The sequence below is a fragment of the Bombina bombina genome, chromosome 5, assembly GCF_027579735.1.
Source record: "Bombina bombina isolate aBomBom1 chromosome 5, aBomBom1.pri, whole genome shotgun sequence".
NCBI classification, from domain to species: domain Eukaryota; kingdom Metazoa; phylum Chordata; class Amphibia; order Anura; family Bombinatoridae; genus Bombina; species Bombina bombina.
The window spans coordinates 803863114-803887541 of record NC_069503.1 but is presented as its reverse complement, the minus strand read 5'-3'; the positions used below and the strand labels follow the sequence as shown (position 1 = coordinate 803887541).

General features: G+C 39.4%; 1 protein-coding gene across 1 annotated transcript in view; it reads right to left on the bottom strand.

The window, feature by feature from the left end:
- The window catches only part of PTPN2 (protein tyrosine phosphatase non-receptor type 2), a 426691-nt gene that overhangs the window by 378743 nt on the left and 23520 nt on the right, over positions 1–24428 (bottom strand). Inside the window, exon 2 of the mRNA XM_053714893.1 lies at positions 18770–18860. Coding sequence (XP_053570868.1) covers positions 18770–18860 — 91 coding nt within the window. The remainder of the gene's footprint in view (positions 1–18769; positions 18861–24428) is intronic.

The window sequence follows — 24428 nt, the reverse complement described above, 5'->3', positions numbered from 1 at the left end:
ACCCCAGCCTTGCAGGTTGGTATCTGTCATTACAATAAGCCACTCTGGCCTGCGGAAGCACATTCCCTGAGACAGGTGGTCCTGAGACAACCACCAGAGAAGAGAATCTCTGGTCTCCTGGTCCAGATGCAGTTGAGGAGATAAATCTGCATAATCCCCATTCCACTGTTTGAGCATGCATAGTTGCAGTGGTCTGAGGTGTAGACGGGCAAAAGGAACTATGTCCATTGCCGCTACCATGAGTCCGATTACCTCCATACACTGAGCCACTGATGGCCGAGGAATGGAATGAAGAACTCGGCAAGTGGATAAGAGTTTTAACTTTCTGACCTCCGTCAGAAATATTTTCATTTCTACCGAGTCTATCAGAGTCCCTAGGAAGGAAACTCTTGTAAGAGGGAAGAGAGAACTCTTTTTTTTATGTTCACCTTCCACCCGTGAGATGTCAGAAAAGCCAACACGTCTGTGTGATACTTGGCTAGCTGGAAAGTCGACGTCTGAATTAAGATGTCATCTAGATAAGGCGCCACTGCTATGCCCCGTGGTCGTAGAACCGCTAGACCCTAGCACTTTTGTGAAAATTCTGGGAGCCGTGGCCAACCCGAAAGGAAGGGACACAAACTGGTAATGCCTGTTTAGAAAGGCGGATCTGAGGAATTGATGATGATCTCTGTGAATAGGGATGTGTAGATACGCATCCTTTAAGTCCACAGTAGTCATATATTGACACTCCTGGATCAGAGGTAGAATAGTCCGAATAGTCTCCATCTTGAATGATGGAACTTTGAGGAACTTGTTTAAAATTTTGAGATCCAAGATTGGTCTGAAAGTTCCCTCTTTCTTGGGAACCACAAGAATTGTGATGTGTTAGGAGCGCCTAGTGAAAGGCTAGGTCTAAATATGGGTGTGAACTAAAAGTGTCGTTAAGTACACTAGCACAATAGGTATCTTAAAATAGCCCAAATTGACAAATTTAATAAATTTAATATAGCATATGATTACAAGTTTAATATAACATATAATATCTGCAGGTGATAACAAGTTAAAAAAGCTTAAAAGTATATGGATCCATAATACTTAATAAGAACAATCGATAGTAACATAATTAATAATAAAAAACTATTTTAAAAAAAGATTAGAGCAATACAAATAAAATACAGTAGGGTTACTGTATATTAATGTAAAACATGTATGGATTGGAGGTCCTAAGAGACAACAGTGGGGATTAGGGTCGTGGGTCCAGAGAGAAAGAGTATATGTGGTAATACCAAAAGAAAAAATGTGTGGAATTCAATAAAAAAATCAATAAAAAATGTCAATAAAAAATGAATAAAGTCTAGTAAGTTGTGGTGTATGAGTCAATTAAGATATCCTCGTGATCCAAATGTGTGGAAATCCAATGAAAAATAATGAAAAAAATAATATAAAGTCTAAAAAGTTGTGATGTATGAGTCAGTTATAATATCCTCGTGATCCAAGTGTAAATCCAAAAAATCCAAAAAATGCAAAAAATATATGTGCATCAGTGATTGTGATAATACTGAAAGTAATCCAACAGTGAAAAATCCAATATAAACAATATCAAAAAATGTCATAAATCAAACAGTAAAAAAACTGAGCACTGGTTAGCAAAAGTTACTGTGAACAAGCTTCATAAAAAGTACTTGATATAAAAAACAAATATAAAAATAAAATCCTGTGAAAAAATATAAGAAGATCCAATCCCTGTGGAAAAAGAAAAATACAACATAGAGCAGTATTGTTTAAAATAAGTTTACAATAACAGGAATAAAACTCCACATATATGCCAACGCGTTTCGGCTCACCAGTAGGGCCTTTATCAAGACTGATATATGGTTGGTGAGATTGCTTGTTATATACCTGTTTGGGTTGTGAAATTTGCGCCAAATTTCCTAATTGCGCCAAAAATTGACCTTTAGACCCGGAAGTAAAGATAGATCTATCTAAAAAAAAAAAAAGACTTTAAGCACCTTGCCACAGCTCTGCTGTGGCTCCTACCTGCCCTTCAGAACGATTTGTGGGGGGAAAACCTCCTTTACAGCCCTCAAACACAGCAGGAACCTCTAGAGAAGCAGTTGGATGACCGTTAATGAAAAGAAACTGCGCAACTGAGACACGAAAATAGGCCCCTCCCACTTCACTCGATGTTTTGGAGGCCTATTAGAAAAACACCTGAGTGTCTCTTAATTAACCATGTAGGTTAAAAAACCCTAACACAAGCCAGCCAGAATGACCCCTTTAAACCCTTCAAAAAACATTATAATTGCATAATTTACTAAACAAACAAAAAACGTTTTTTCCTAACAGTGTCACCAGTAACAAATGAGCCCTTCAAGCAAGCTGAAATTCCTATCCAAGTGTCTGAATATAGCTTACCCTTTCCCCATGCCAGCCTTTTCTAGAATAAACACAGTCTGTCTAGAAAAACAGACTGAACATACCTCATATGCAGCTTAGCATGCAAACCGTTACCCCAACTGAAGTTTTCCTGTACTCTTCAGCCTTTGTGAGAACAGCAGTGGATCTTAGTTACAAAGTGCTAAGATCATAATCCTCTTTGCAGAAATCTTCATCTCTTTTTCTGCCAAAGAGCAAATAGTACACACCGGCACGATTTAAAATAACAAACTTTTGCTTGAGAAAAAAAAAACTAACATTTTTGTCACCACACTCGCTCTGCACTTCCTAGTTACTTAGAGTAGGCAAAGAGAATGACTGGGGGGGTGGAGCTAAGGGGGGAGCTATATAGGCAGCTCTGCTGTGGGTGCTCTCTTTGCCACTTCCTGTAGGGGAGGAGAATATCCCACAAGTAAGGATGAATCTGTGGACTTGATACATCTTACAAGAGAAAAAACTTTAATGAGCTTTAGGGTTTCCTTATTTCTTGATTTTTACATGTTTTGCATTATGATACAGTAGTTAAGACAAATATGAAAACCACCACATTGTCACTACTATAAATTTTAATAAACTAATTACTAAAATAAAATGACAGAGTTAACAAGCAACTAAAACTTCCTAATCTTGAAAATAGACTGCAGTTACTCAACAATGGTTTTGCAGGTTTCAAAGTTTGATTTTATCATGATTAATTTGGGAACTATTATTTTTGCGACGGCTGTTCACTTCTAAGAAGTTGTGTCATACAACTGGCAGGAAACACTTAGCTGCCACACAAGCCAAATAATCGGCATGACTGAACTGTAGCTGGACATCCTGTTTAACATATACCAATATTTAAATAGTCAGTTATAAAAACACTTCCACAATGATGTACTTACTGTGATTGATATTTAAAAAAATAAAATAAAAAAAATGTAGACATCAAAATGCTATAAAAACATTTTATAAGCTGTAAAAATCAATAAAAAAATAAGATTAAAAAATAAAAAACTTTCCTGTTTTAAAAGACACGTACAACATAATTTTGTAAATGATGTAGAAAAGGGAATAATACAGCAACCCCTCTATCTTTGCAGATTACATTAAAGGGCCATAATACCCAAATGTTTAAACACTTGAAAGTGATGCAGCATAGCTGTAAAAAGCTGACTAGAAAATATCACTTGAACATCTCTAAATAAAAAAGAAAGATATTTTACCTCAAAAGTTCCTCAGTAGCCACCTCCCATTGTAAAGGATTTCTAAGCAGCATATTAGTATGTCTGTCCTGGGACAGCTGAAAGGATGAGCCTCGTGCACTCTCAGCTTCCTTTACCTGATTGGTGAAATAATATTACTATGAAATCTCATGAGTTAAGTCAAATCTCATGAGACCACAGTAAGAGTTCATGACCTCAGCACTGCTGATGCTGATTGGCTGCAGCTCATTTCTTCATTTTTTTATTTTTTTACCTGCAGCTGGGAGCAGCTGAGTATAACTTTTTACACAGCACTTACTCTGTTGAGCTGAGGAAATTGTGAGGTAAAATATCTTCCTTTTTTACATAGAGATGCTCAGGTGATATTTTCCCGTCAGCTTTTTACAGTTATACTGCATCCGTTTCAAGTGATTTAGCATATGAGTATTATGTCCCTTTAAGTGATCAGGTCAGAGCAGCATACACATATTCTATAGGGGAATATGTAAAAACTAGAAGAATGGGCTGGTAAATACTAAATGAGATTTAAAGGACCACTCAATGCAGTAGAGTTACATAATTAAAAAGTACATAAATAAATAGACAATGCAATAACACCTAGTCTGAATTTCAAATAAGCAGTAGATTTTTCTTATCACAAATGTATCCCCTCGTATAATGTGACAGACATCAGCCAATCACAGACTAGTATATGAATAGACAGTATGATCAACACATTAGTAGAAGTGTAAAACCATTCGGTCTTACGCGTTTTGGCAGGACAAGTACGCCTTAATCATAGACCATGTATGGTTTACACTTCTACTAATGTGTTGATCATACTGTGTATTTTTTTGGAAGAATTAAAGGAGCTTTTACCTATGAAATGAGCCTGGATCTACTTCATTGTTTCCTCTACATTCTTTTGCAAACCGGGAGGAGTTTGCTAACCTAATCCAGAATTACAGAGAGCGACGGAGCAAGAGGGGTGCAGTAGCGCTTTACTTTCTGTCTTAGTAGATCTCCGCATAGGCTGCAGTTGCAGTTCAGTAAGTGAAGCAGAGCCGGTAGCAGTAACATAACGGAGCAGTGTCCGCTATATGTGGAAGTGGGTGACAAGGAAAGCGATTTCATGTACCGCCAAGTTAGTCCTTCCTATCCCCTGATGGGATCTCGCCGGGAGCTGATTAGAGCTGAGAGAGCATAGGAGGCGACCGCTAGAAACTGCGGGGTGAGTGAAAAAATAAGTTTGTTTTATATCCACTGGAGCTGCGATGATACATAGAATCCTGTAAAGATAAGACTGTCTCAATTCTGCTACTTAGTCCTAAGCATAAATGGAAAGAATCTTGTTGTGGCTACTTGCACACCCCACTGCATATACTTAATTTAGGAGCTATACAGAGCACTACATTACTTTGTTTTCTGTTAGTATATGTATACCCTGTGAGCTTGTGCACATGCTCAGTAGGATCTTGTTCCCCAGAAAGTGTGAGTAAAAATACTGTGAAAAATTGAATAATGAAAGTAAATGGGAAAGTGTCTTAAAACTGCATGCTCTATAAGAATCAAATAAGTTTAATTTTGACTTGAGTGTCCATTGAAAGTCAATGTAAATTTTGATACTAAAGTGCCCGGTTTTTAAAAATTTGATTCAAAACAGGGGCACTTGAATTCATCAAAATGTACATTTCACTCGTGTTGTGAAAAAAAAAAATGTACCTTTTAATCTTGACAGCACCTCCAGCTTCCTCCACTCGTCGCAAAGCCTCTTCCTGGGTCTAAAATGAGGAATCCGGCTTCCTGCAATCACGGCATTGAATCAGACACTGATTCTCCTGGGAGGAAGGAGGATCCATCATTTCGGACATCAGAAATGGCTTGCGACGACCAGAAGAAGCTGGAGCTGCTGTCAAGTTTAAAAGGTACAGGTTTTTTCACAACGCAAGTGAAATGTAAATTTTGATGAATTAAAGTGCCCCTGTTTTTAATCAAATTTTTAAAAACCGGGCACTTTAGCATCAAAATTTACATTCACTTTAAGCACTGATACATTTAAAAGGGACCCTGCATGTATCTGAAGGAGAGTTACTGCACATGTGCAGATATGTCAGCAATGGAAAGCAGTCAAATCTAGATTTCAACATGGTGGTAACCATGAATAGAGAGAGGCGGGAGAAAACCAAGACTATTCTTATAAAATGTATTTAGTGTTTAATGTACTATTAAGATTTAACATTTTGGAACAAAGAATAAGCATGTTTCCTAATATTTTAATTGGACAAAACTTGAAACAAATGCGGAGGAGGCACTGATTTTAGGGAAAAAAAGGGTATAAAGCCCTGCAAAAAAAACTTGCACTGTGCATGGGATACATCTTTGGGAATAAATTATTAAAAGCTACTTGGCAGAATGAGAAAGGGCTCCTAGGAGAGCTAAAAACTAAATAAGGAGAATGCATTTTTAAAGGATCAGTCTACTCCAAAAATTGTGATTGTCTAAAAAGATAGATAATCCCTTTATTAAACATTCCACAGTTGTGTATAACCAACACAGTTATATTAATACACTTTTTACCTCTGATTACCTTGTATCTAAGACTCTGCAGACTGCCCCCTTATCTCATGGCCGTTTACCATTAGCATTTTAGCTAATCAGTGCGGTCTCATTTGCCACAAGGTAGAACATGCCGTGATATAAGATGTCATAGCAGAAAATGCAGAAAGAATGGGACATACGCAAGAACGGTTAGCTGTTTTGCTTTGCAGTGCTGCTCAGCATCAAGATGTTCTCTTCAAACAGTGTTGTACTTTGGCTGCACTCATTTCATTAACACAGTGCAACCATAGAGAAGCAATGTTTAAGAGAACATTCAAATATTGAGCATGACTGGTTCTCATGGATTTTTCAACCCCGTCCCCTAGCTGTTCCTAGTCTGTGACATTCGTGTGAGCAATGCATCTTTTTTATTACTACATTTTTAACTTAGAATTATATGAAGACATTTTAAAAACTTACATTTGTTTTATTTCTTTTTTTCTGCAGCTAATTTTCAATGCATTTTTCAGCTGCTGAAATATATTATAAAAACTTTACAAATTGCTTTATTCTCCAGTTAATCAACACATTGCAAATGAGATGGTGCTTCAGTGTAACTGCCTAATATAAGATGAATGTTTTCACTAAAAACAATTTAATTGCAGAAAGTGGAAAAAAAAGTTCTGCCACTGGACTCATTTGTAACACCACAGGAGTGAGCACAGTGTTAACTATATGGTACACATTACAGGGACAGTCAACACCAGAATTTTTGTTGTTTAAAAATAAAGATAATCCCTTTATTACCCATTCCCTAGTTTTGCATAACCAACACAGATAATAATACACTTTTTACCTCTGTAATTAACCTGTATCTAAGCTTCTGCTGACTGTCCCCTTATTTCAGTTCTTTTGACAGACTTGCATTTTAGCCAATCAGTGCTCACTCCATGGTTACTTCACGTGCATAAGTTCAATGTTATCTATATGAAACACATGAACTAATGCCCTCTAGGGGTCAAAATGCATTCAGATTTGAGGCAGTCTCCAAGGTCTAAGAAATTAGCATATGAACCTCCTAAGTTTAGCTTTCAACTAAGAATACCAAGAGAAGAAAGCAAAATTGGTGATAAAAGAAAATTAGGAAGTTATTTAAAATGACATGCCCTATTTTAAATCAAAGTTTTGTTGTTTGTTTGTTTTTTACTTGGCTGTCCCTTTAACTAGCTCTGCCATAGAAAACTTGTAAACTGGACTCAGATAAAGGCTGCCTGTAGGGGCTTAAAAACAAGCAGAGATTTAGAGTTTTAGAAGTTACAAAATATATTAATATAGCAATATTAGATATACAAACCTGGGGAATGAGTAGAAAAGTCATTATCTATCATTTTAAACAATAAAAATGATATATGAATACTTGTTAGTTCACTCAGTTTTTTGTACTATAAAAAAACAGGGATTTAAAGGGACAATAAACACATGCTTAAAATCCTTAAATCTTGCTCCTTCTAATCAATCAAAATCAAGTTAGCATGAATGTCTATGCCCACTTGTCATCTTACTCCAAATTGTTCAAAAAAAGTGTTTTCAATAACAATGGTATACCTGTGCTCTATGGGTGTATGCATGCCGCCATATTGTGACGTGCGTTACACACAGGTACACCAGTCACATGACACGCACGCATATTGTTCTATTATGTATTTGCTGCTTAGAAGGAATCACATCTGCAGCACACGCTCACTGTGATGCATACAACAGCAGCACATGTGATTCTTGCAGAGCGTGTGCTGCAGTGTTTGTGGAGATAATGTTTAAAATGTGACAAATAGTAATAAGAATTTAAGTATACATCTTGCATACGAAAATACAAGCTCCGGTTATATAAAATGGTTGCCAAGCACTCCTGACCCTGCAGTGCATAATACTGCACTGGGAGATCCTTACCCTTCCAGTCCGAAAGTTAGATTACACCTTGGGCTCAAAGCGTGACTCCTACTGCCGGCTAACAAAAGGCAGCCTAGTCTGTCACTGCCAGGGAGCGTTTGCAAACTCCACAACTGCAGCCTGTTACCAGCGTCTGGAAACTCTACATACTGGGGAGCATGTTCAAACTAATGTCAATCACTTAGCCGGCAGTAGGAGTCAGGGAGCCGGCTAAGTGGTTGACATTAGTTTGAACATGCTCCCCAGTATGTAGAGTTTCCCCAGCCTAAGACTATCTTTATTTCCTTACTAATATCTAGCCAATATTGTTGTACAATAGGACATATCCCCCATATATGTGCGAAAGTGCCTCTATCCTCACATCCTCTCCAACATTTAGTATCATAATCGGGAATCATTTTCCCTAATTTGTCTGGAGTATAATGCCATCTGCACAGCAGTTTGATATTCATTTCAGTTACCTGTAGTGATGATGTTGAGGAGCTAATCTCTCTATATACTATGTCCCACGTCTTAAGTGATATATGGTCGTTCAGCTCAGATTCACACTTTGCAACATAAGTTGGTGGTTGTGTGGTCTGGTGTGTAAGAAATAGGTTATAAGATGTAGATAAAGTGCCACTATGGGGTAGTGGTGTATAACACGTGTTCAAAAGGTGTCAGGGATCGAGAGATATCACTCTTATTTAGGTGCTTTTGGTGACCGTGTGACATCTGGTGGAATATCAGCCAGTTGTTGTGTTCAAGACCTAGGATATCCAAGATCTCTTGTTTAGTTTTAAGTCTACCATTCTGTAATACTTTGTGCCAGGGCAAGGCATGGTGTATTGTTAGTATGTGGGAATTCTGCTTATGGGATTGGTTAAGGGCTGTAATATCATGAGATATTGGGGTCAAGGGAGAGTATAGATCATTTATGTGATCGTAAAATTTTGTGCCATGTCTTAAATGTTTCTTGAACTGTCAGTGGTCCGTTAAGTTGGACATAATTAACATTGTCTTGTTTGCTTGATGACCAACACTGGCCCCCTAAATTGAATGCCTCCACAGATGCTAGTTTCTAAAGACACCCACTCCTTGTGCGTAGTATGTTTAAACCAGTCCACAATTCTGTGTTGCGTATCTGTATAACTGGAGGTGTGGTGCCACCTTTCCGCCATGTAGCTTATTGCGGTATAAAGTCTGGGTAGCAATTCTTGGTCTTTTATTATTCCATATAAAGGAGTTTATTATTTTTTTTAAACTGGTATATTGTTTTGTCAGGGATATTAATAGGAATTGTTTGAAGAAGGTAGAGGATTTTTGGTAGGATGATCATTTTAATAGAATTGATCCTGCCTAACCATGATAAGGGTTTGTATTTCCAAGAGGCCAATGTGGATATGATATGTGTTTTAAGAGGTTCAAAATTTAAAGGGATTATTTTGTGTAAACAGGGGGCTATGTAAATACCCAGGTACTTAAGTGCCACTGATTGTTGCTTGAATTGGTACTTTGTGAGAAGATGTAGATCTTGTTGTGGTGTACCTATATTGATAAACTCCGACTTTGAGTAATTAATGCGAAAAACATAATTTATGCTTACCAGATAAATTTATTTCTCTTGTAGTATGTTCAGTCCACGGGTCATCCATTACTTATGGGATATATTCTCCTTCCCAACAGGAAGTTGCAAGAGGATCACCCAAGCAGAGCTGCTATATAGCTCCTCCCCTCACATGTCATATCCAGTCATTCGACCGAAACAAGACGAGAAAGGAGAAACTATAGGGTGCAGTGGTGACTGGAGTTATAATTTAAAATTTAGAACCTGCCTCAAAAAGACAGGGCGGGCCGTGGACTGAACACACTACAAGAGAAATAAATTTATCAGGTAAGCATAAATTATGTTTTCTCTTGTTAAGTGTGTTCAGTCCACGGGTCATCCATTACTTATGGGATACCAATACCAAAGCTAAAGTACACGGATGATGGGAGGGACAAGGCAGGAACATTAAACAGAAGGAACCACTGCCTGTAGAACCTCTCTCCCAAAAACAGCCTCCGAAGAAGCAAAAGTGTCAAATTTGGAAAATTTGGAAAAAGTATGAAGTGAAGACCAAGTTGCAGCCTTGCAAATCTGTTCAACAGAGGCCTCATTCTTAAAGGCCCAGGTGGAAGCCACAGCTCTAGTGGAATGAGCTGTAATTTTTTCAGGAGGCTGCTGTCCAGCAGTCTCATAGGCTAAGCGTATTATGCTACGAAGCCAAAAAGAGAGAGAGGTAGCCGAAGCCTTTTGACCTCTCCTCTGTCCAGAGTAAACGACAAACAGGGAAGAAGTTTGCCGAAAATCTTTAGTTGCCTGTAAGTAGAACTTCAGGGCACGGACCACGTCTAGATTATGCAAAAGACGTTCCTTCTTTGAAGAAGGATTAGGACATAACGATGGAACAACAATCTCTTGATTGATATTCCTGTTAGAAACAACCATAGGTAAAAACCCAGGTTTAGTACGCAGGACTACCTTGTCTGAATGAAAGATCAGATAAGGAGAATCACAATGTAAGGCAGATAATTCAGAGACTCTTCGAGCCGAGGAAATAGCCATCAAAAACAGAACTTTCCAAGATAAAAGCTTAATATCAATGGAATGAAGGGGTTCAAACGGAACACCCTGAAGAACTTTAAGAACCAAGTTTAAGCTCCACGGAGGAGCAACAGTTTTAAACACAGGCTTAATCCTAGCCAAAGCCTGACAAAAAGCCTGGACGTCTGGATTCTCTGCCAGACGCTTGTGTAAAAGAATAGACAGAGCAGAAATCTGTCCCTTTAGTGAACTAGCGGATAAGCCCGTTTCTAAACCCTCTTGTAGAAAAGACAATATCCTAGGAATCCAAACCTTACTCCATGAGTAACTCTTGGATTCACACCAATATAAATATTTACGCCATATCTTGTGGTAAATTTTTCTGGTAACAGGTTTCCGAGCCTGTATTAATGTATCAATAACCGAATCCGAAAACCCACGCTTTGATAGAATCAAGCGTTCAATTTCCAAGCAGTCAGCTTTAGAGAAATTAGGTTTGGATGGTTGAAAGGACCCTGAATTAGAAGGTCCTGCCTCAGGGGTAGAGACCATGGTGGACAGGACGATATGTCCACTAGGTCTGCATACCAGGTCCTGCGTGGCCACGCAGGCGCTATCAGAATCACCGATGCTCTCTCCTGTTTGATCCTGGCAATCAGTCGAGGTAGCAACGGAAAAGGTGGAAACACACAAGCTATGTTGAAAACCCAAGGGGCTGCTAGTGCATCTACCAGCACCGCACCCGGGTCCCTGGACCTGGATCCGTAACAAGGAAGCTTGGCGTTCTGGCGAGATGCCATGAGATCCAGATCCGGTCTGCCCCAACGACGAATCAGTTGAGCAAATACCTCCGGGTGGAGTTCCCACTCCCCCGGATGAAAGGTCTGGCGACTTAGAAAATCCGCCTCCCAGTTCTCCACTCCTGGGATGTAGATCGCTGACAGGTGGCAAGAGTGAGACTCTGCCCAGCGAATTATCTTCGAGACTTCCAACATCGCTAGGGAACTCCTGGTTCCCCCTTGATGATTGATGTAAGCCACAGTCGTGATGTTGTCCGACTGAAATCGGATGAACCTCAGTGTTGCTAACTGAGGCCAAGCTAGAAGAGCATTGAATATTGCTCTTAATTCTAGAATGTTTATCGGGAGGAGTCTCTCCTCCTGAGTCCACGATCCCTGAGCCTTCAGGGAGTTCCAGACTGCTCCCCAGCCTAGTAGGCTGGCATCTGTTGTTACAATCGTCCAATCTGGTCTGCGAAAAGTTATTCCTTTGGACAGATGAACCCGTGACAACCACCAGAGAAGAGAATCTCTGGTCTCCTGGTCCAGATTTAGCAAAGGGGACAGATCTGAGTAATCCCCGTTCCATTGATTTAGCATGCATAGTTGCAGCGGTCTGAGATGTAGGCGCGCAAATGGCACTATGTCCATTGCCGCGACCATTAAGCCGATTACTTCCATGCACTGAGCTACTGATGGGCTTGGAATGGAGTGAAGGACACGGCAAGCATTGAGAATCTTTGATAACCTGGACTCCGTCAGGTAAATCTTCATTTCTACAGAATCTATAAGAGTCCCTAGAAAAGGGACCCTTGTGAGTGGTAACAGAGAACTCTTTTCCACGTTTACTTTCCACCCATGCGACCTCAGAAATGCTAGAACTATCTCTGTATGAGACTTTGCATTTTGAAAACTTGACGCTTGTATCAGAATGTCGTCTAGGTACGGAGCCACCGCTATGCCTCGCGGTCTTAGTACCGCCAGAAGTGAGCCCAGAACCTTTGTAAAAATTCTCGGGCCGTAGCTAACCCGAAGGGAAGAGCTACAAACTGGTAATGCCTGTCTAGAAAGGCAAACCTTAGGTACCGATAATGATCTTTGTGAATCGGTATGTGAAGGTAGGCATCCTTTAAGTCCACTGTGGTCATATATTGACCCTCTTGGATCATGGGTAGGATGGTCCGAATGGTTTCCATCTTGAACGATGGAACCCTTAGGAATTTGTTTAAGATTTTTAAGTCTAAGATTGGTCTGAAGGTTCCCTCTTTCTTGGGAACCACAAACAGATTTGAATAAAACCCTTGCCCCTGTTCCGTTCGCGGAACTGGGTGGATCACTCCCATCACTAAGAGGTCTTGTACACATTGTAGAAATGCCTCTCTTTCTTTACTAGGTTTGTTGATAACCTTGACAGATGAAACCTCCCTTGTGGAGGAGAAGTTTTGAAATCCAGAAGGTATCCCTGAGATATAATCTCCCACGTCCAGGGATCCTGTACATCTCTTGCCCAAGCCTGGGCGAAGAGAGAAAGTCTGCCCCCCACTAGATCCGTCTCCGGAAAGGGGGCACTGTCTTCATGCTGTCTTAGGGGCGGAAGTAGGCTTTCTGGCCTGCTTGCCCTTGTTCCATGACTGGTTGCCTTTCCAACCCTGTCTGTAACGAGCAGTAGTTCCTTCCTGTTTTGGAGCGGAGGAAGTTGATGCTGCTCCTGCCTTGAAATTACGAAAGGCACGAAAATTAGACTGTTTGGCCTTTGATTTGGCCCTGTCCTGAGGAAGGGTGTGGCCCTTACCTCCAGTAATGTCAGCAATAATTTCCTTCAAGCCGGGCCCGAATAAGGTCTGCCCTTTGAAAGGAATGTTTAGTAGTTTAGACTTAGAAGTTACATCTGCTGACCAGGATTTAAGCCATAGCGCTCTGCATGGCGAATCCGGAATTCATAGCCGTAAGTTTGGTTAAATGCACTACGGCATCCGAAACAAAACGCATTAGCCAGCTTAAGGGTTCTAATCTTGCTCAAAGATTCATCCAATGGTGCTGTGCGAATCGCCTCTTCCAGAGACTCAAACCAGAATGCCGCTGCAGCAGTGACAGGCGCAATGCATGCAAGAGGCTGTAATAAAAAACCTTGTTGAACAAACATTTTCTTAAGGTAACCCTCTAATTTTTTATCCATTGGATCTGAGAAAGCACAGCTATCCTCCACCGGGATAGTGGTACGCTTGGCTAAAGTAGAAACTGCTCCCTCCACCTTAGGGACCGTCTGCCATAAGTCTCGTATGGTGGCGTCTATAGGGAACATTTTTCTAAATATCGGAGGAGGGGAAAAAGGCACACCGGGTCTATCCCACTCCTTGCTAATAATTTCTGTAAGCCTTTTAGGTATAGGAAAAACGTCAGTACACACCGGTACCGCATAGTATTTATCCAGCCTACATAATTTCTCTGGGATTGCCACCGTGTCACAATCATTCAGAGCCGCTAACACCTCCCCTAGCAACACGCGGAGGTTTTCAAGCTTAAATTTAAAATTTGAAATTTCTGAATCCGGTCTCCCCGAATCAGAACCGTCACCCACAGAATGAAGCTCTCCGTCCTCATGTTCTGCAAATTGTGACGCAGTATCAAACATGGCTCTCGTGTCATCGGCGCGCTCTGTCCTTAACCGAGAGCTGTAGCGCTTGCCTCTTAACTCGGGCATATTGTATAATACTTCTTTCATAACATTAGCCATATCATGTAAAGTGATTTGTAAGGGCCTTGATGTACTTGGCGCCTCAATCTTATGCACCTCCCGAGCGGGAGACGAAGGTACTGACACGTGAGGAGAGTTAGACGGCATAACTTCCCCCTCGTTGTCTGGTGATAATTTCTTTATCGGTACAGATTGACTTTTATTCAAAGTAATATCAATACAATTGGTACACATATTTCTATTGGGCTCCACATCGGCTTTTAGACATAATGAACAAGCAGATTCCTCTGTATCAGACATGTTTAAACAGACTAGCAATGAAGCTAGCAAGCTTGGAAATTACTTTCAATAAGTTTACAAGCAATATAAAAAATGCTGCAGCGCTTTTTTTTAAAAACACAGTTGAATAACAAAGAACTAATTCAGTTATAGTCAACAATTCTTTAAATGTATTAATTAGCAGAGGATTGCACCCATTAGCAAAAGGATGATTAACCCCTCAGTACCCAAAAACGGATATCAAACTAAGATTTAACGCTTTTATCACAGTCAAACACACTGTCACAGGTCTGCTGTGACTGATTACCTCCCTCAAAAACGAATTTTGAAGATCCCTGAGCTCTCTGAAGACATCCTGGATCAAAGAGGAAGAAGTAGGAAGACTGTGCTAGAATTTTAACTGCGCAACAAGGCGCTAAAAAAAAGGTCCCTCCCACTCCTATTACAACAGTGGGAGACCTGATATAACGGTTTCTATGCAGAAATATACGTTAGCCATGTGGAAAAAAATCATGCCCAAAAGATTTATCACCAAAGTACCTCACAAAACGATTAACATGCCAGTAAACGTTTTAAAAAACAACATTTCAGATGCTGTGTAAAGCTATTACTAAGCCTGCTACCAGTCGCTTCTACTGCAGTTAAGGCTCACACATTATATCAGTATTAACAGTATTTTTTCAGTCAAATTCTAGTCCCTAGAAAATAACTCTACTGTGCATACATTTATCAGCCTGATACCAGTCACTACTACTGCATTTAAGGCTGTACTTACATCATACGGGTAACAGCAGTGTTTTCTTAGTCAATTCCATTCCCAGAAAATATTGTACTGCACATACCTCATTTGCGGGAGACCCCGCATGCTATTCCCATTTTCTGAAGTTACCCCACTCCTCAGAATGTCGAGAACAGCCAGTGGATCTTAGTTACGCCTGCTAAGATCATAGAAAACGCAGGCAGTTTCTTCTTCCAAATACTGCCTGAGATAGAAAAAAACAGCACACTCCGGTGCCATTTAAAATAACAAACTTTTGATTGAAGAATAGTTAAGTAAAAACTCCAACTCCTCTCGTGACCTCCTTCTTTGTTGAGGGTTGCAAGAGAATGACTGGATATGACATGTGAGGGGAGGAGCTATATAGCAGCTCTGCTTGGGTGATCCTCTTGCAACTTCCTGTTGGGAAGGAGAATATATCCCATAAGTAATGGATGACCCGTGGACTGAACACACTTAAGAGAAAAAAGACATCTTTCCAAATTCACACAATGTTGACATAAGAGCGGGGACAGAGTTTTTTAAGTTTGTTAATGTTAAGATGACATCATCCGCATATAAAGAGGTCTTGTATTCACTATGGTCGACAGTTATGCCTCTGATGTCTGTATTATGTCTGTTATATGTGGCCAGGACTTCTATTGCCAAAATGAACAAGGTGGGGGACAAGGGGCAGCCCTGTCTGGTTTCATTATTAATTTGAAATGGCTCAGACAAGGAGTCATTTAGTTTAATTTTGGCCGTGGGGGCATTATATTGGGCAAAAACTTTATCAAGGAATTCATCATTGAATCCGAAACCTAATAAGGTCTGTTTAAGGAAGGACCAGTTCAGGCGGTCGAATGCTTTTTCAACGTCCATAGAAAGGACTACTGAAGGGATTTGGTGGGTGTTTGCAAATACTATAAGATTGATAATTTTAGTGGCGTTATCTCTGGCTTCCCTGTTTGGGGTGAATCCTACTTGGTTAAGGTGGATTAGATCTGGGAGCACTCTATTTAAACGGGTTGCAAGAATTTTAGCATATAACTTAACGTCTAAGTTCAATAGGGAGATGGGCCGGAAATTTGAAGGGATTGTAGCTGGTCTTCCTGGTTTAGGCAAAACCACAACATGTGCTTCTAACATTGAGGGTGGGAACTTAGCCCCTTGAATAATTTCGTTGAAAATTGTAGCTAGGTGTGGAGTTAGACTGTCTTGGAAGATTTTATAATATTTTGTAGAAAACCCATCTGGGCCCGGGCTTTTTCCCTTTTTCAGCGTTTGTATTGCCTTTTTAATTTCTGAGATAGAGAAAGGAGAGTTTAGTTGCTCTAATTGCACATCCGTCAGTGTGGGTAAAGGACAATTTCTAATGTATGTTCCTAATTGAGAAGGAGACAAGTCAGTAGTAGGGGGTAGATTGTATAAGTCTGAATAATAAGAGTGGAATGCCTGAAGGATTTTAGGAGTAGTGGCTAATGGTGATGTATTTGTGGGTTTTAATACATAAATATGTGACTTAAGTTTCCTTTTTTTTTTTTTTTTTAAAGCTCTTGCTAGGTATTTGCCCGCCCTATTATTCTCATAATGGAAAAAGCTATTTGTTTTATGTGAAAGATTGCGGTATTCTATTTGTAAAAAGTCATCCAAAGCTTGTCCAATTCTCTTTATGTCAAGCCAAATGCTCTCATCTAGAGGGGAGTGTTTATGTAAGTATTCTAGATCTGAAAATTTAGTGGTAAGTTCATCATATGTTGCCCTTAGAGTTCGTCTCGTTTGGGCCCTTAGTTTTATCAATTCTCCTCTGAGTAAGCACTTGTGTGCCTCCCAAACTGGTTACAAGTGGAAGGGATATTTATTTGAAAGTACTCTTGTATTACTTTAGTTTATCAATGGTCTCTACTTTGCTGAGCAAAGTATCATCTAATTTCCATAGGAATGGCATGCTTGAATGCTCTGGCCATTCGATATGTAGCAGGACTGCTGAATGATCTGACCAGGCCGAGCAAAAATGGTAGAAGAAAGAAAAATAATATACTCCAAGGAGACAGATGTCACTTTTAAAGCTAAAATATGAAACAAACTATTTATATGCATATAGTTTAATTAGCAATTAAAGGGACAGTGTACTATAATAGTTTATCCTATTCAATGTGCTCCCAATTATCCATTTCACTTACTGGAGTATATTAAATTGTTTACAAATAGCTCCTTCACTTTAATTTTCTCATTTGAAATAGCTATTTTTGCCTATTGTATACTGATCCATACTAAACATTTCTGAACGTAAGTTCTGGTTACTAAAGAAAACATAATTACATGTAAACAAAAAGGTTTAGATAAAATAATGCTCCTCTGTAGGGAGCTATGACAGAGGTACTCAGAGAGAACATATTCCATTCTTTGAGTAAACAACACTGCTCAAAGATGTTGAAAATACATCTAATTGATTTAAGCATGCAAAAATGTCTGTTTGCTCTCGATTCCACGATATAACCCAAGTGTAATAAGAAAGCAGCATATTGGGAAGCTTTTAAAAAGGTGTTGTGTATAGTTTCTTTGGTAACCAGAGCTGGAAACTATGTTGAGCTTTTGAACAACTTTCTAGAAAAGTATCAAATAGGCAGCAACATATCATTCAAAATCCATTTTTGACTCATCTAGACTCTGACAACTACAATGCAGTGAGTGATGAGCATGGTGAGTGGTTCTACCCAGACATTTAAGCAATGGAACGAAGATATCAGGGTAGGTGGAACGCTTCCATGCTTGCTGAGTACTGTTGGACAGTGACAAAAGATGACCCAGAAGAGGAATGCAAGAGACAAGCAAAGAGAAGGTGCTCTCGAGATTAGGCCAATATTTCAGATAGTACTTTATATTGCTTTAGGTTTGTTTCGTGTTATTTGTGATTGATACAATATAAATGAAAGTTGTTTTCAAATCAGATTTTTGTAATATTGTTTTTCACTATGACTATATTATTAAAGTGCAAATAAAAACTAGAGCTAATAAAAAAAAATCTCAAGTATTCGTTTTTCAAGACCAAAAATTAGTAAAGTATGACTACTTTAACTAAGGAAACAATTATTTATTTATTTTTGAACAGTGTAATTAGACCGAAAACAAGATCAGCCCATAATATTGGGTTGTCCTTTCTGTTGGCAGAAAGTTATTGCATAAACAAAAATGTACCTTAAGGAAAAATGTCGCATACATTTCAAAAAGCAGGTATAACAAGTAATTGAAAACACATTAAGAAACCAATTTTACAGTAAATGGTCTCTTTAATTACCAACTATAAGCATTCTATCTCCTAAAGTTACTGGTATTTAGAATAGATTTTGAAGAAATTAGTTAAAAGCTTCAAGTTCAGTGAGGATCTAACAAAGGATAGTTTGCCAGAGATTCAATCTGCTTTAAATACAAGCAAAGGATGACAGGTTTTTGAACTAGATTGATTTAAACCCTCATGGCGATCTAGTATACAGTAACCTCTGACTGAAGACTTATGGCATATTTGTAAGAGTGAGCTGAGATAGATGGCCCAAATTTTGAATTTTAGGTAATAAAACACAGAAAAAAAATGTAATATATACTTACATGGGCTGACATCCCTGTATCTGTTACGATTCTTGTTGTCTGCATTCTTTGCAACTTTGTTGGCCATCACAGGAGATTTATATCTAATTTCCTAAACAAAAGTATAAAGAAAATCCAATAGATTTTAATGATTACATTAGAAATCCACAGGGACTTGTTATATAGTTTAGCATGCTGCATTTTATCACTTTCCTGTACACACACTGTTATAAAACAGCACAGAAATATTTCACAGATTTTCCCCTATTCATTTTATTATTGGATATAATATCAAATAATTTCTCAGCATAAAATAAAGAAAAAATAGTACTGAAATATTCTGACTTAAAGGGATAAGAAACCCAAACATTTTCTTTTGTGATTCAGACAATTTAAAAAAATTAAAAGTTTCAAAAGTACTACTTTTATTACATTTGCTTTGTTGAAGATATACCTAGGTAGGTGCGTTGAGTACTACATGGCAAATAATAGCGCTACCATCTAGTGCTTTTGCAAACGGATAACTGCTATCATAAAGTGCTGCAGACACATGCACGCTCCTGAGCTTTCATCCCTACCTTTCAACAAGATACCAAGAGAACGAAGTAAAATTAGAAAGTAGTTTAAAATGTCATGCTCTATCTGAATCAATCAGGGAATATGATGTAATCATTTTGATGGTTTGAAGAGGAAAAAAAATTATGCTTACCTGATAATTTCATTTCCATCTGTATGGGAAGAGTCCACAGGTGCATTCCTTACTTGTGGGAAATACTGAACCTTGCCACCAGGAGGAGGCAAAGGCACCCCAGCCAAAGGCTTAAATACCTCCCCCACTTCCTCATAAACCCAGTCATTCTGTCGAGCAGGGGCGAAACTACAGGGGGTGCAGAGGTGCAACTGGGTCCCTGAGGGTGGGGGCCCAGCTTAAAAAAAAAAAAAAAAAATTGTTTTCCTCCCAATAAAAACGTTGACCTGCCACTGCCTGCACTGATATCATGTGAGTGTGACATGATGCTTCACTAGTGTCTGACTACAGGGGTTTGTGTTTCCGTTTTACCCATTAGTGTTTATGTGTGTATATGTAGTTATGCGTGTGTGCGTGTGCGTAGTTATGCATGCATGCATGCGTGTGTATTTATTTATGCGTGTGTGTGTGTGTGCGTGTGACCAGCAAATTACAGACCTTGTTACTACAGCATGGGGGGCGGGGGGTAAAAAGTAACTCACTATATACAGTACTGGTGGGTTTAACACTATATACAGTAATAGGGGAACAGACCATGTCACAGACTGTGGGCACAGGGTACCTCCTTTTGCAGACATGTAATCTGATTTACATTTTTTTTTTCTGTGTTAAATGTAAAAAATAAAAAAAAATAAAAACAGATATGTATCAAATTCACTTCTTTTTTTTGGGGGGGGGACCTTCTTAGATTCTTGCACCTGGACCCTGTGGTTTCTAGTTACGCCACTGCTGCCGAGGGAACAAGGAACAGTAGGAGAAATATCAGGGTGAAAAAGGTGCCAGAAGAAAAAAAATTCAAATTTAGGGCCGCCCATCGGAGAACACGGCGGGAGCTGTGGACTCTTCCCATACAGATGGAAATGAAATTATCAGGTAAGCATAATTTATGTTTTCCATCTTAATATGGAAAGAGTCCACATCTGCATTCCTTACTTCTGGGAAAGATATACCCAAGCTCTAGAGTACACGGAATGCTAACGGGAGGGAAAAGGCGTACCCTAACCTGAGGGCACCACAGCCTGCAAAACCTCTCTCCCGAAGGCTGCTTCAGCAGAAGCAAAAACATCAAACTTATAATTTTTTTGAAAAAGTATGTAAGGAGAACCAGGTAGCCACCTTACAAAGGCCCAAGCAGAAACCACTGCTCTCGTAGAATGAGCCGTAATCCTCAGAGGAGGCTTATGTCCCCCCGTTTCTATGCTAAACGGATGACACATTACTCAGACAAAAAGATAAGGAAGTCGAAGAGGCTCTGACCCCTACGCTTCCAGGAAAAGAGAACAAAGAGAGAAAAAGGTTTCTCTAAATTCCCTTGTGGCCCGAAGATAGAACTTTAAGGCACAAACTACATCCAGAAAAAAGTTGTAAACGTTCCTTTGACGAAGGATTAGGACATAAGAAAGGAATCACAATCTCTTGATGGATGTTGCGAATTGACACAACCTTAGGAAGAAAACCTAACTTGGTTAGTAGAACAGCCTTATTGGCATGAAACACCAAAAAAGAAAGGGTAACATTGCAAGGGCAGCAATCTCAGAGACTCTGCGCACAGAGCAATAGCTAGTAGAAAAGAACCATCCAAGACAACAATTTGATGTCTACTTCATGCATAGGATCCAATGGAGCCTGTTGCAAAACCCTAAGGACAAGATTTAAACTCCAAGGAGGAGCCTTAGATCTAAACACAGGCCTGATCCCAGCAGAGCCTTAACAAATGGCTGCACATCTGGCAGCTCAGCAAACCTCTTGTACAGTAACACAGACAGGGCCGAAAACTGTCCCTTCAGGGGACTTGCAGAAAAACCCTTCTCCAGTTCATCCTAGAGAACAGAATAAGTAGGTCCTCCACACCTTATGATAGATGCGACGAGCAACCAGCTTACAAGCTTCAATGAGAGTAAAAATAACTCTCAGAAAACCCTCTCTTGTCTAGGACTAAGCGTTCAATCTCCATGCAGTCAGCCTCAGAGAATCTAGACATTGATGAACAGAGACCTTGGTCAGCAGATCCCTGCGACAAGGTAACTTCCACAGAGGAGAGGATGACATCCCCACCAGATCCGTGGACCATATTTTTTGAGGACAAGACAGAGCAGTCAGTATCACTGACGCCTGCTTGACTCGAGCAACTACACTAGGAAGAAGTGGTAACGGTCAGAAAGGATAAAATTGGATTGAACCTCCAAGGCACCGCTAATGCATCTGTTAGCTCCGCCTGAGGAACCCTGTACCTCGACCCCTATCTGGGTAGCTTGATATTGAGACATTATAAGATCTTCCTCTTGCAAATCTCTGCAAACACTCGGGATGGAGAGACCATTCTCCCAGATGAAAGGATGGTCTGCTGAGGAAATCCGCTTCCAAGTTGTCCACAACCGAAATGTGGATCGCTGACAGTGAACAAATGGGGTCTCCCCCACACCAGAATACGAGATACTTCCCTCATAGTTAGGGAGCTTCTCGTTCCCCCTGATGGGTGATGTAAGCCACCGAGGATATATTGTTTTATTGGAATCTGATTGACTGGGAAAAAATCCAGCAGAGACCAAGCCTTCAGAGCATTGATTATTGCCCGAAGATCCAAAAAGAGATCAGGGGCTTTACCGCCTGAGACCAGATGCCCTGTGCCTTCATGGCACCCCAAACGGCTCCCCATCTTGACAGACTTGCAACCGTAGTCACAATCACCCAGGATGGTCTTGAGACTGACGTCTCTTAGGACAAGTGATCCGGGCAAAACCACCAAGAGAGCGATTCTCCCAATTGGTTGTCCAGAGAAATATGTTGAGACAGACCCGAATGATTGCAGTTTCACTAGTTCAGCATGCACAGTTGCAACAGTCTGAGGTGAAACCTGACAAAGGAAATGATGTCCAAGCAGGACACCATGAGACCGATCACCTCCATACACCACAGATGGTCTTAAGGAGATCTGGAGGGCAAGACATGTTGAAGCTAGCTTGCAATGTTTCTGGTCTGTTAGAAATATTCTCATGTCTATGCAGACTATTATAGTACCCGCGAATTCTACCCTGGTAATTGACACAAGAGAACTCTCTAGATAATCTTCCATACATGGGATTGAAGAAGACAGAGGAGATATTCCGAATGGTCCACTCTTCTTTAGCTAGACCAAACAGAAGAGCAATAAACTGGAAGTGCTGATCCAGGAATCTATGTGTCTTTGCCTTCTCCTGGTGGCCAGGTTCAGTAATTCCCACAAGTAAGGAACTGTGGACTCTTCCCATATTAAGATGGAAAAAAAAATATATATATATGCAGCCTTAGAGAAACTATCTGGATTATAGAGACCCCTGATTCTCCATTACCAGATAGAAAGTAGTATGAGTAAAATAAGGGATAGGGGATGACAAACAACAAAAGGAAAGACTCTAGTTGCGCAACCTATAAAATATCACACCGAGATAACAATAGTACCAAGGATGATATATATATATATAGCAACAGTTATGCAACCAATAGATAATAAATAAAGTATGCCAACAGGTAATTTTACAATGGCTAAAAAACAATGTATGAATGGATTAGTGGACCCACTATGGTATATACAATAAAAACAAATTACAATATATAATACAATACACAAAATATTCTGCACTGTATACTAGTTAATAAAAATCATAAAAATATAAAAAAGTAATAAATACGTGCGAAACAATTACTTCTGTAAAACGTAAAGTGTCCAATTAAGTTAAGCCCAGACAAGACCAAAATTAATGGGCCAGTACAAGTAATACAGTTAGAATTAACATTGATGATATATCTTCATATAGTTGATATTATAGCCAAGTATAGCCCTTCTGGAGGCTTATATCAAAGTCATAGATAGTAGGAATAACGACTCCCTTTGGAAGTTTACTCACACTCCTTCACCCTGAGGTGATCTGATGAGGGCAGATCATTTGCATAATTGGAGGTATGCATCCAGTGTCAGATTTAAAGAGATATAAAAACTCAAATGTTTTCTTTCATGATTCAGATAGAATTTACAATTGTAAACAACTTTCCAATTTACTTCTATTATCTAATTTTCTTAGATTTGTTATCCTTTGTTGAAAAGCAAGAAGGTAAGTTTTGCAACAATGTTATACATTAGCAAGAGCACTAGATGGCAACACTATTTCCCGTCATGTAGTTCTGCAGAAATGTGCATGCTACCTAGCTAGTAGGGCTGCAACTAACTATTATTTTCATAATCGATTAAGCAGACGATTATTTTTTCAAATAATTGGATTTAAAAAAAAAAAAAAAAAAAAAAAAAATAATATTTAAAATAAAATACACATACTGAGTGTTACAAATATAAAACTTTACATTAACACAACTGTTTGTCCAATTTGTAGGCAGCAAACTGAAAAGAGGTAAAAGTAGACAGAAGTAGACTATCACTGGTAACATTCATTCTCAAAGAAACTTTGCATTGAAATGCAAAAAATGTCAACATGTCCACATACTCCTGGCTGAGACTGGCTCACTTTGTTGCAAGCTATTTTGCTTGCATCAGAGAATAGGCGCTCAGTAGGGTTTTGCCAATTTCGTCAAGGTGGGATTTTTATCTTTGTTAGCTCCACCAATGCAAAGTTTTTCCTCCTTTGCAAGGGACCTCTCAATAAAGTAAGCCTGGACTTAATTTTAACATAAAAAAGTAAATTTATGCTTACCTGATAAATTGAATTCTTCTATGATACGACGAGTCCACAGATTCATCCTTTACTTGTGGGATATTACCCTCCTGCTAACAGGAAGTGGCAAAGAGCACCACAGCAGAGCTGTCTATATAGCTCCTCCCTTAACTCCACCCCCCAGTCATTCGACCGAAGGTACAGGAAGAAAAAGGAGAAACTAAAAGGTGCAGAGGTGACTGAAGTTTTAAATCAAAAAAATATAATCTGTCTTAAATTGACAGGGCGG